The sequence below is a fragment of the Asparagus officinalis genome, chromosome 4 (assembly GCF_001876935.1).
Source record: "Asparagus officinalis chromosome 4, Aspof.V1, whole genome shotgun sequence".
Lineage (NCBI taxonomy): Eukaryota > Viridiplantae > Streptophyta > Magnoliopsida > Asparagales > Asparagaceae > Asparagus > Asparagus officinalis.
The window spans coordinates 43263422-43276953 of NC_033797.1; the positions used below are offsets into that span (position 1 = coordinate 43263422).

Below are 13532 nucleotides of genomic sequence, written 5' to 3' on the forward strand. Positions count from 1 at the left end.
TAAGTTAGGAGATTTCATTTTGCCATTTTGTTGAGTTTATTCTACAATCCCATTTTTGGATTTGTTGATACCAATTATCGAACATAGGGTTTAGTTAGGGATTAGTGTTGGGTTAGGGTCCTCAAGCTTTTTCAGATGTCCAGTTCTGGAGCCTTACGTTCTCTCCTCCCTCAGATGACTGATGGCGGAGCCTGCAATTCTCTTCTGCACATGAAAACTCATGAGAGGCTAGAGTTGGGTTCTTGTTCCTCCGATAATCAAGTCAGTGTTTGAGCTTGAGCAGGGAAATATAAGATAAGTGATAAGATAAGAGAGTGACCTCGAGCCAAAGAAGTCACCTCATGCAGCGTATGTAGCAACCACTGTTGGATTTACCTTGTATGTTTTCAATCCGTATTTGGTCCATAGATGCTTTATGTCGTTTTGAAAACTTGACCTATAAACTTCTATTTATTTCTGGACATCCTTCTTCCCAATGTTGGTTTTGGGCCTATTATCGAAAAATTGTTTTATTTCCTTTGGACTCACATCTAAATTTTCTCATTCTTTTCTTAGATGATGTTACCTTAAGGTCCGCAAACATTATTAGGGATAAAATGTTTCTTTCACATATTTGTCATGTTAATTAATTAAGGCCGAAACGTCAAAGACACATATTATGTCATGAATTTAATTTCAGACAAAGATCTGTACATTTTAAATCCTTAAGGTACCGTTTGGCAAAGGGTTAAGAGAGGGATTAAGGAGACTTAACCCCTTCTTAACCTGCCAAACACAATAAATCTATATAAGGGTTAAAGTGAGTTAACCCTCCATAATTTGCCAAACATAAAAAATATAGAAGGGTTAAGTTAACCCCTCTAGAGGGGTTAAAATGAGTTAACCCCTCAAAATGAGGGGTTTACTAATACTCCTATTTAGATGGAATAAGAGTTAACCCTTCTAATTATAAAGAAAATAGTCAAAATCATTGTTATTCCCAAACACTAAAACTGATCATAAGGGCTAAAATAAAACTTATTTAACAGGTTAATAATTTAGTCATTCGGATTATCAAATGGGCTAAGTATATTAATTCTTCTCTTTAACCCCTCTTCATTAACCCTTTGCCAAACGGGGCCTAACCTCTTAACCAAACATCCCTATTCTTAAGAAATTAATCCCAACAACTTTCTTGTTTCTCTCCCTATTTGCACTACCTCCTCAAATCGCTCTATTCTTTTCGTTATTTATTCATCTGGTAAAAAAAGATGAGAACAAAAGTTTTTTTTGGCTCAGCAGCACGATGGAAAGAAAAGGAAATTCGTCTATAGGGATTTGATCAAGGAAATTCGTCTATAGGGATTTGATCTTAATTGGATCAAATTGCAGGCAAGTGTTCATTTCTTCCCTGCTTGGTGTTGTTTACTCTTCCCTTATTTTAATCTTACTTTCCTTATGATTCTTTCACTCGAAAATTCTTGTAAGTGTCTGATCTGAAATTTCTATTTGTTGTCTTAGTCTTGTTCTTGCATGACTGAAAAACAAACAACCAAATCTATTTTCCCCTAAACATACATCTATAGGTAATTCGACTTAATGACTATAATGATTTGATTGCACTTCTAGTTTTTTCATTAATCTTTATATTGGGTCATTAGTTGTGAGAGAGAAACGAGTCATACATAAGCCAAAAGACTTTTGTTCACTTAAAAAAAGTTTGATGGCAAGAGCTGTAAATAGATTGATGGCAAGAGTTGTAAATAAATTAAAGATTGGGTCCAATTTTGTAGTCCCTTTGTTTCTTTTTCCTATACAACTATTGGTTTTGTCCATGCACAAAAGACTGGTATTATTGGTATAAGTTTCTTATATAAATTTCTATAATGTTCTCTGTAAGTCCTATAGACACATGATAGTGTAGTACAATTTATGTAAAACTATTGATTATTATGAAATTTATAGGTTATTAAATCAAAATAATGGGTTTGATTTACTTTAAATGGATTTACATAGAATATTATAAGTAAAAAAAGGGGCCCTTCCTTATATAACCATTTTATTTTCATAAATCCAATCGTTTTCTTAAAGAGTAAGTATTTTCTAGAAATTTATTCAAATACACGATTTGATTCTTTTTCAGCCAATAAACTTTTGACCAATAAACCAAATTTTGTCCTAACCTCTAAGATACTTGTTTTTAATCTCTTTTAATTTGTTTTGAAATATAGTGCTTTTAAATTGTGATTACGTTAGACTCGCTTAATTATTTTTTTCAAATTTGAAGTTCTTGAATATGTTCTAAGACCAGTCGAGGACATGTTTGTATTGGACACAACGTCTGGATGGGTTAGATTGTCACAATTAATGTGGTATCCTTTTCATGTCAAATAGTTTGGCATGTACACTGAGTATGAGACTCTTGCTTAATCACTTAGTGACAACAAAAGATTTTTCTGACTAAAACCACTAGTGGAAAATCATGTATCGCTGACGGGCATTCCCGTCAGCGATGCCCCAATTCCCGTCAGCGATAAGTATCGCTGACGGCGTCCCGTCAAGGATACGCCGTCAGCGATAGTCCCATCAGGAAAGGACTATCGCTGACGGGGGGCCGTCTAGAGAAACATCGCTGACGGGATTCCCGTCAGCGATACTTATCGCTGACGGGGACCCGTCAGCGATGTTTCTCCATCGCTGACGGGGATCCCCGTCAGCGATACTTATCGCTGACGGGGACCCGTCAGCGATGTTTGTAATATCGCTGACGGGCTTCCCGTCAGCGATAAGTATCGCTGACGGGGAACTCGTCAGCTATGTTATGTACATCGCTGACGGGCTTCCCGTCAGCGATACCTATCGCTGACGGGAAGCCCGTCAGCGATAAGTATCAGCAGCTAAAAAAAATCTGGTGATATATACTCAGTTCCCTGTACATATATATATTCCCTGTACATACAAATCTCCAAACGACATTTCACACGCATTCCAAAACATCTCGTAATGAATACAATCCAAATTTTCCCAATTAAACCTCTCATCCAATCAATTTTCACAAACAATCGAAATATATACATTCACTTTTCACGATAAGTTCCAAATCCACAATAATAATTTTCACAACAAACAATACACACATATCATAAGTTCTAAATCCACAATATACAAACACGAGTATCATAATCTCAACTATAAAGATGTCCACAATATACAAACACGAGTATTATAAATCCATGTCATCGTCCGTGTTGCCACTGGCGGATCCATCCCTACGACTCGTGCTCCCAATAGTATCATCTCCAATCTAACAACAAAATAATTTAAATTTAGAATCACATAATATTGTGTGTAATCATGTTTTACAAATATAATAAGTATACCTGTCTGCTACTCTCTCCACTACCAGTAAATGCCTTTTGAGTGGCCAAGAAGTTCATAATCTGGCTTTGCACCCGAGTAGGAACCCGCCTTCTACAAGATTTCATTATTTTCCTAGAAACCATCGCAAAAGTAGCAGTAGGCTGGATCACTCGCATAAGCTCCTCTTGAATATCCTCCCACATCTCCTCGGGAATCTGACCATCTAACATACTCATCACAGAGGAAACAAGCTGCATCGCCTGCTGAGTGCAATCCTCCTGCGGCATGTAAGAGGGCCCCGATGGCATAGTCGAGGGTGTGGAAATCGGCGGAGGCTGGAATTGTGTAGACACCCTCTGAGCTCCAACTCCCATCCACCTGGTCCTCCCTTTTTTAGGAAGTCCACAAACTAGATGGCTCACATTATAATTCTGCTCTCTAGTCAGGGGCTCTTGGCTCTGTGCAACAACCTCAGAATACGTGTTTTCCAGAGCTTCCTAGAAGTCCAAAAAATAAATTTAAGAATTAGCCTTTCAAAAATAAAAGATATTTACCTGAACAAGTAAAATAAAAGTACATGTGAAGGGTGTTTTGTGCAACATAAAAGTACATGTGAAGAAGGGTGTTAAGTGCTAATAAATAGTTGAAGGGTGCTTTGGCTTGTAAGGTGATAGGAAAAGTTTTGTCATTAGCAATTCAAAGGTTTTCGAGAATAAAACCAAGTAGATCAATCATGTTACAGTATGTTATTTCTTATGCATTGTTATATCCTAACAAGCAAGCCCCTCATATTTATAGCTATCTGAAAGTAAATATGCAATACTCTCTTAAGAGTCTGATAAGCGCATTAAAAGCACATTGTGTTTTTTTTGGTATATCATCTAATAATTATATACCAATTCGATAATTTAGCCATTAAATTTAGTTGGGAGCAGTTTTTTTTTCTTCATAATAACGAGGTATTAATACCGAATCTTTGCTAATAGTCATTGTCATCAAAAGATCAAGCATGAAATCATTAAAACATGCAAAAAGAGATGACAAATGTGATGAAAGAATAAAAAGGCTACGGTGGAGAATGCACACACACTTACATGATTTTAGAATGCAAACTGTTATTTGAATACATGATTTTAGAATGCACACACACTTACATACTTATACACATGTATGCATATGTGTGTGTGTGATGTGTGTGTGTGATGTGTGCGTATGTATGCATATGTGTGTCAGTGTGTTTAATTCTTATAATAAACAGAGATTTCATATAGATGCATACATACACATCTACATGCATTCAAGAGTTGAAGCTATTATCTCTAATAAATAATTATATAGAACATATAATGATTACATGACTGCTACTTTTTTGGCCTATCATACAGTTTTAAGACTTTGCAAAAGGGACATGACTTTGCTCTTCAACTTGAGAAAATGCTTGACATTATCTAAACTTAGATTTATACAAATCAATATCTTATAGCAGTTTCTACTTCATCCTCTAGTGCAAAAATGAAAATAAACAGCTTTTTATATCCTAACAAGCAAGCCCCTCATACGAATGGGTCATAGTAACTCGGCTAATAAGATGACCAAAAGAAGAGTACAAACAATAGAAACACTACATGATAACAGGCTAATAAGAGCTAAGATAATTAGTTAACCTGCATTTTCTTGGCCAATTCTAGCTTTTGTTTCTTAGTCTCATCGTCATCGTACCCCTTCTTAAATTGAACCATCGTTCTCCTGTGCAGTTCTGGTAGTGGGATAAAGGGAGCGTTCTGAGATTTAAAAATATACTTATTAGTTTTATTTATTAAATATTCTAAGAAGCAGAGAGAATATACAATGATTATTAAAAGACTTTATACCGTTGTCCTACAAAATTGATCCTCAATCTGGGCAAATGAAGTAGTCCCCGTATGATGATCATAATCTTTTTTCCATCGATTAAGTTTATTTCTCCTACATTTTTCCTTCAACATGAACAAAGAGAATTTTAGTGCATGGTATAATATACAATGGAATATATCACTAGTTTCAGATAAATAACTTGATGATAATTAACTACTATACATATTTACCTGGTGCTCCTCTTGGCCCCACAATATTATAAGTGCAGCTAAGTGCTCAGGCTCAACCCTCTTATCTCGCTTGTATATCCTCTCCCAGTTGTGAGTGAAACAATCAAAGCATTTCTTCTTTATCTCATGTCTCCACTCCCGAAGAGAATGCTTGAACTTTCCCTGGTATCCAAATAAAAATTCCCACCCTACGGGATTGTCTTCGATGTTGAAATATCTCTAAAAAATAAAATATAGTTAAGCATGGACAATTGACAGAATTGAAAAATAATTGTGCTAAATATAAGAATTTACCCAACAATCTCGATATATACTCTCCAGGACATGAAATGGCTGCTCCCAAGCCTCGTAATAGGGATTCACATTATCACTCCTCCGTATCAAACATCCAAGGTATGAGCTGAAGTTATTAGCCCACTGTCCGGTTGGAATCCCATTATGTCCCCATCTCACAATTGCTCGAAAACCATCCGGCGGTAACTTTTTTTTGAAGTCACTTCCTTGGCGTCCTTTTTTCTGGTAAAGTTTTTCTCCTACAAAAAAAAAGATATATCAACACTTTTATTTAATCAATCTTAAGCTCTTAGAATTGATTATGTTTTTTTATTAATAGACTCAGAATTGATCAAGTTTTTAATCAAACTCACCAAATCTTTGTCTGATTTCATTTTTTGCATCAGACAAAATCTCATCAATCTGTGGGGCCCATTCATCTAATCTTTTTTTCGCAAGCATGTATTTTTCGTTTTGGGTAACATTAGTTTTAGGTTCTTTCACTAGTGGAAAACTAGGTATCGTTGACGGGCATTCCCGTCAAGAATGCCTAAAAACCCGTCAGTAATGTATATCCTTGACGGCTTCCCGTCAAGAATAAGCCGTCAGCGATAGTCCCGTCAGGAAAGAAACATCGCTGACGGGGGGCCGTCAGTAATGTTTATTACTAACGGCAATAGTGTTGACGGTGAATGCCGTCAGCGATATTGAAACATCGCTGACGGGTTTCCCGTCAGCGATGTTTCAATATCGCTGACGGGAAACCCGTCAGTGATAGTCATCACTGACGACAGTTCGTCGTCGCTGTAGACAACAACGCTGACGGGCTAACCGTCAGCGATAATTATCACTGACGGGAATCCGTCAGCGATGCCTTAAACATCGCTGACGGGTTTCCCGTCAGCAAATGCCCGTCAGCGATGTACATAACATCGCTGACGGGCTTCCCGTCAGCGATAGGTATCGCTGACGGGCACCCGTCAGCGATGTTATTTACATCGCTGACGGGTTTCCCGTCAGCGATAAGTATCGCTGACGGTTAGCCCGTCAGCAATATGTATACTAGCAGTAAAAAAAATTCTACAGATTGTATATTTATTTCCCTGTACATATCAATTCCCTGTATACATATCAATTCCCTGTATATACAAATCTCCAAACGACATTTCATGTGCTTTCCAAAACATCACGAAATAAATACAATCCAAATTTTCCCAATTAAATATCTCATCCAATCAATTTTCACAAACATTCGAAATATGTACATAATATCGTCAGTAAACCATACACATCAAACCATACACAAACACGATAACTTCCAAATCCACAACAATTTTCACAACAAACCATACACATGTCATAAGTTCTAAATCAACATCAAACCATACATGCATATCATAATCTCAACTATAAATATGTCCACAATATACAAACACGAGTTTAGGATATAACTCACTAAAATAGGTCATCCGCCCTATCCATATCATCGTCCGCGTTGCCACTGGCGGATCCATCCCTACGACTCGTGCTCCCAATAGTATCATCTCCAATCTAACAACAAAATAATTTAAATTTAGAATCACATAATATTGTGTGTAATCATGTTTTACATATATAATAAGTATACATGTCTGCTACTCTCTCCACTACCAGTAAATGCCTTCTGAGTGGCCAAGAAATTCATAATCTGGCTTTGCACCCGAGTAGGAACCCGCCTTCTACAAGATTTCATTATTTGCCTAGAAACCATCGCAAAAGTAGCAGTAGGCTGGATCACTCGCATAAGCTCCTCTTGAATATCCTCCCACATCTCCTCGGCAATCTCTCCATCTAACATATTCATGACAGAGGAAACAAGCTGCATCGCCTGCTGAGTGCAATCCTCCTGCGGCATGTAAGAGGGCCCCGATGGCATAGTCGATGGTGTTGAAATTGGCGGAGGCTGGAATTGTGAAGACACCCTCTGAGCTCCAACTCCCATCCATCTGGTCCTCCCTTTTTTGGGGAGTCCACAAACTAAATGGCTCACATTATAATTCTGCTCTCTAGTCAGGGGCTCCTGGCTCTGTGCAACAACCTCAGAGACTTTATACGTAAAAGACGCAGCATAAATGATAACCTGGTGAACTCGGTGCAACCCTCGTACAGATCATTTTCATTGTCGTCTATTAATTTCATTATCTGCGCCAGCTCCTCATGATCAGTCACGCCTCCAGCATTTCCTGACTCGTCAGCATCCTCGGCATAATCAGATTGATCTATATTAGGAACTGTTAACATATCCGCGAGCATCGTATGTGTATCATCTATTCTCGTATCATCTATTCTCCCACAGGAAGTACCGGTATCCGCTATCAGTTCCATTTCTTCAAGACATCCTTCCCCATGAAACGTCCAATATTTGTACTCCTCATGGAATCCTGATATTAAGTGTTTCTGTAAATCACTTTTATCCACCAACGCCCTATTTTTACACCAACAGCAGGGACAATACACGACATCACTATTTAACTTCCGTGTGTCTGCTAAGGCGTATTGTATGAATTGATTTATTTCATCTTTATATCGACTATCTCTCCATCTATTAATACGAGGAATATCGATCCATGATTTGTCCGGAACTATCCTCATAGATCTGTATGATATTAAGCATAATTAGGTAATGTGAATTTTTATTAGTAACGCATCAAATTAAAGGTTGCGTGATATTAACTTTCTTCAAGACATCAAGGAAATTTTAATTTTAATAATCTCGGAGGGAAAATTACCAGAACATAAATTATGTGGGAGTAAAATCTAACGCTCATATTTTTAATAAGATACTTTAACGGCTGTCATAGGAAATGGACCTATCCCATTAGGAATATAGTAGTGTCTACAACTACCTTTATATACTTTAAGCGTATTTATTTCTTGAAAATTTCGGCAGCACCTACCCGCAGTTCTCCGAGTACACTGTGCTACCTTTATATACTTTAAGCGTTTTTATTTCTTAAAAATTTCGGCAGCACCTACCCGCAGTTCTCCGAGTACACTGTGCGGATGTTATAATGCGTATTAATCATCGATAATAGATCGATTATAGATCGATACGCAAAACAACATACGCTTATTGTATACGGAGAACAATGCGGTACGTGTTATCGAAATTTATAGGGAATAAAAATGCATAAAGTATACAAAGATAGATGATACACTACTATATTCCTAACCTGTACGAGAAGGGGACTCCTCCCCGGACAGATCTAATAATTATTGCATGTATATCATGCTCCTAACATAAATCACGTTATTCTCTTTAGATGTAAAAAGTATTTTCACATCCAACTAGAATTACGTGAGTTTCACATCCAACATTATTAGACGGGAAACTAGGGGTAACGACTTTCGATTCATAAATCATGATATATAACACAATAAAACTTGTAATTACCACAAGAGAATAAATTAACCAAAAGAGAATAAAGACCCAGAGAGTAAATTAGCACTTAACATTTTTATAATTGTATTGTTCTCGTTTATTGTCATATTCATCACTATACATATCCTCTCTTTTTTATTTATTTACCATATGAAGACGTATTTTTGTCATAATAGTTTTTTTTAATATTTACAATATTCTAATGATGGATAATTTAGGATAGTTAAGCATAATTATGATAAAAATAATTGGATGTTTAAGTACCATTTAGTCAGCCAACTTATCATACTTGTATTGTAAAAGGACCATGTTTCTAGTATGAAGCTTTTCCTTTTACTTGTGAAATTATGATACTACCAATGACATTTAACTTTAATTTGGTATTATTGAAATATAAAAAATAACCAAATTAGCTAAAAAATTTTTGATTTGTAAATTTAATAAATTTTCCACAGTTAAAATAAACTGGCTAAAGTATGATGTAACTAACCTTGGACTCTGTAAATTTGCACATATAGTTCTAGTTCTTTGATTATTGGTTGTAATTATACGGTCTATTATGGAGTCTATTTTTTTAATATCGAGATTCTCGATACTACCTGTGTAAATACAATTAGTAATCTCGAGGTTACTCATATTAGTCTTCTAAAAGATATTTAGCCCCTAGCTCATATATTTTGAAACGAGTTTTTGAAAAGTTGATACTGTAAATAAGTTCCTTAAAATCAAATTAGTCTTCTAATTTAAATCAATTAATTTAAACTGACAAATTATCTTTTATCACATTCATTCGTAAATTAAATTAGAGGAACTAAATTTGCACCGTGAAACAAGTTGACTTCAAGCAAAGGTTTACACGATAAACTTATAACCTCTGTTATTTCAAAATTAAAACATCAAGTTGTGACAGCAATGCAATCCAACAAAACGTAAACTTATAGATATCAGCCAGCTTGATCGTTTTATAACTAATTATGTATAATTTCTATACACTAAATTGCGACAATGACCAAAAATTACCGCTTGGATCTCCTGCAATGCAATCCAACAAAACGTAACACTCACTTGGACCTCCTTCACTGCAATCAAAGAAATCAACTCTCAAATTAGAAAAAACAGTAAAACCTAAAATCAGGGCGGCGAGCGGCTGAGGTGATCGGTGAGGTGGCGGTGAGGTGATCTCCGGCGGCGGGGCTGAGCTGAGAGAGGGGAAGTCGAGGTCAAGCGGCGGGGAAGAAAAGTTAGGGTTTCAGCCGAAAAAATCTCATCAGCGAATATATAGCTAACATCGCTGACGGGTTTCCCGTCAGCGATGTTTGCAGCCCGTCAGCGATATTTTCATCGCTGACGGGAAGGAATAATCCCCGACGGGAACATCGCCGACGGGAATTCCCGTCAGCGATATAAACAACGCTGACGGGAATTTCCCGTCAGCGATGTTCCCGTCAGGGAAACCCCTATTTCCACTAGTGAACATATATTCTATTTATGTATAAATTTCCTTTTCTAGAAATAAAATTATTTTAATAATTTCATTTCTAATATTATTATGTGTAACAGAACATTTGAGTTTTCTGAATCCTTCATACCTTACTCATCTTTACTTTCTATTTTTTCTTTAGGATTATAACTTAATATTGTAATTAAAGTTTTCAGAAATGGATTTGACATGAAAAAACATTGCATGGTGGTTAGTTTGCTTGTATGCTTTGTCCTTAGTCTCCGGTTCAAATCCCATAGCCTTCTTTTATGCCAAATTTGTGTTGGGTCTATTTTGAACTTAAACCCAACCCGGTCAGTACTCATTATCATCACACCATACCATTTGGGGGCTATAACTCAAATTTTAGACTTGTTTAAGCCTTCTGCTCACCAAAATCATGTTTGTGGATTTCTAGGCTATCGAACGAAACCCATTTGACCCTAAACAATTATGTTATGTATTTTTTTCTTTTTGTTAAGATAAGTGAAGATATGTCATTTGATGATGTGTTTGATTACCAGATGTCACGTTTGATAACCTTGTGACATTTAATAGGGTCGATTGAGCATGAAGTCGACTTCCGTCAAAATATGATTTATAAGAGTGTTATCATAGCATGGCTACACCCTCGACATCGATGTCCCGGTATGAGTAGTTTCTCTTGACTATTATTATGGTTATTATAGCACTAACTAGACGATGCACCCATCTTGATTAGACATGTCCTGAGCCACGGTTATTTTTTTATAGTTTTACGAAAGTCATTCCATGGTAAATTTGTGGTTAGTGCATAACATTTCATGTACAATCACTTTATTTATTTATTTTTGACAAAAAAACAAGGGATGATCCCTTTTCATTGAAATAAAGATGATAAAAGTTTTAGTTACAAAAGATGGACATGAAATATATCCAAGTGTTAGTAGATAGAAGGTATAATTCAACTTAATAGGGACGTATAACTTTCTTCTTTCGAAGATCCATGAAGATGAAGAATGAGCCTTGTCGTCACTCATCGTTAACATAGATATAATAAAGAACAAAAGCCAGCCATACATATATTAAGGTGAAATATAAATTCTATAAACTAACAACAAAAACCAAAAAACATAACAGCTTATAATATTCTAGATACATGTTTTCAAAAATAACAAAAAAGGGATCTGTAACATGTATTATCTCCGTTAATCAACTTGCCCTGCTGATTGGTTGAGAGTCCAGTCTTGCTGACAAACGCTTAGCACATGAACTCCTTCCTGCACCTGTCCATTCATATATACCAAAAAAAGCTTGATTGATAATAGCTTTATAAGAGAAATTTCTTTGATCAAAGATAAACCTGTTTCTTGTAATCCAAATGTTCCAACATATAGCAAAGAAAAATAAACGCCATAAATCTCTTTCAGTTCCTCTTAACTGCTCAATATTTTGTAACAGATCCATGAAAGACACAGGACATTGGAAAGGTAAGAAATAAGCTTTAAAGTGTGCCCAAACTTGCATAGATATTGGACAGGAAAAGAATAAATGATCACGTCATTCAGTATCCAAACCACAGAATGAACATAAAGAATCACCTTGCCAACCCTTTACTATAAGAATGTCTTTTGTGTGCAGCTTATTATTGAATAAAAGCCAGTTAAAAAACTGATTCTTGCTTGGTATGATGGAATTCCAAATAGCTTTATAAATAAGAGATGTAATTCCTCTAGAGATAAGGAAATTATATAAAGATTTGACTGAGTAAACTCCATTAGATGTGAGAGACCATCTTGGAAGATCATGTTGATAATTGATATTGCAAGATTCAATTGCATTCATGAGCTGTAATCTATCAGTTTGAGATGAAGGCGAGATACATCTCTTAAGTAAAGGATGCCAAATCCATGAATTGTTGTGTAAATAGCCCTGACTATGGATAAATACATTGACAGAGAGGGATAAATTATATAGAATAGTATATAAAGTGGCTAAGGAGTTTGATCCAAGCCTTTTATCTTCCCAAAACCTAATTTTATCTCCAGAACCAAGTTTCCATATAACGTGATGAAAGAAAGCTTTCTGATGAGAGATAATACCATTCCAGAAGTACAAATTTAGAATGAATAATTCTGGAGCTTTGATAGCATGAATTTCTATCCAAATAAAGATGTCTGAGAAAAGCACCTGTTGTAGAATTGTTGTCCAAAAATTTCCAGAGCCATTTGGCTAAAAGAGAAACATTGAAAGTAGAAAGATCTTTGACCCCTAGGCCTCCTTCCGATTTACTTAAACATACCTTTTTCTAATTTATCAAACATTTGAATGCATTCGTATCAGCCGTTCCTGTCTAGAGGAAAATTTTTCTAATCTTATCCATCTCTCTTATTAGCCACTTAGGCAATTTGTAAAAGGACATATAATATAATGGTATGGAAGATAAAACTGAATTTAAGAGCACTAGTCTACCACCAAAAGATAGACAATTTTTCTTCCATGTTGCCAATTTCTTATGCATGTTATCTATAAGAGGTTGCTAATCAGCCTTAGATAATTTACCATATTTTAGAGGTAATCCAAAATATTTTATTGGTATCCGCTCCACTTTACAATTTAGCATAGATGCAAGGTGATTTCTTTTGTTTGTAATATTGTCAAAATAAATAAATGAAGATTTAGAATAATTGATACCAAATCTAGATAGCTCTTCAAAAATATAGAGAATGGCTTTAAGAATAGAAATATTCTTAGAATCACTTTTGACAAAAAGCAAAGTATCATCCGCATACTGAAGAGATCTCAATTGATTTAAAGGCTCTTTGATTCCAAGATCAGATAATAATCTAGCTTCAACATTATTTTTTATTATTCTATTGATCACATCCACTGCAATATTAAACAACATAGGAGATAGAGGGTCACCCTGTTTAAGACCTTTATGGCAACTAAATTT

The 13532-nt window shown here is 35.7% G+C and overlaps 1 protein-coding gene across 1 annotated transcript; it reads right to left on the reverse strand.

The window, feature by feature from the left end:
- Nucleotides 3203-6158, reverse strand: LOC109838587. The gene is made up of 5 exons (XM_020407020.1): nt 6071-6158; nt 5718-5956; nt 5424-5642; nt 3360-3836; nt 3203-3283 (listed from the first exon to the last, which is right to left on the reverse strand). The coding sequence occupies exons 1-5, from the start codon at nt 6156-6158 to the stop codon at nt 3203-3205; spliced, it is 1104 nt and encodes a 367-aa protein (XP_020262609.1).

Bases quoted from the DNA above. Each gene is read 5' to 3' on its own strand.
- LOC109838587 (XM_020407020.1), bottom strand. From the start codon at position 6,158: ATGCTTGCGAAAAAAAGATTAGATGAATGGGCCCCACAGATTGATGAG. The intron at 5,957-6,070 runs GTGAGTTTGATT...TTTTTTTTGTAG, and splicing joins TGAAATCAGACAAAGATTTG to GAGAAAAACTTTACCAGAAA. The intron at 3,284-3,359 runs GTATACTTATTA...TTTTGTTGTTAG, and splicing joins GTGGAGAGAGTAGCAGACAG to ATTGGAGATGATACTATTGG.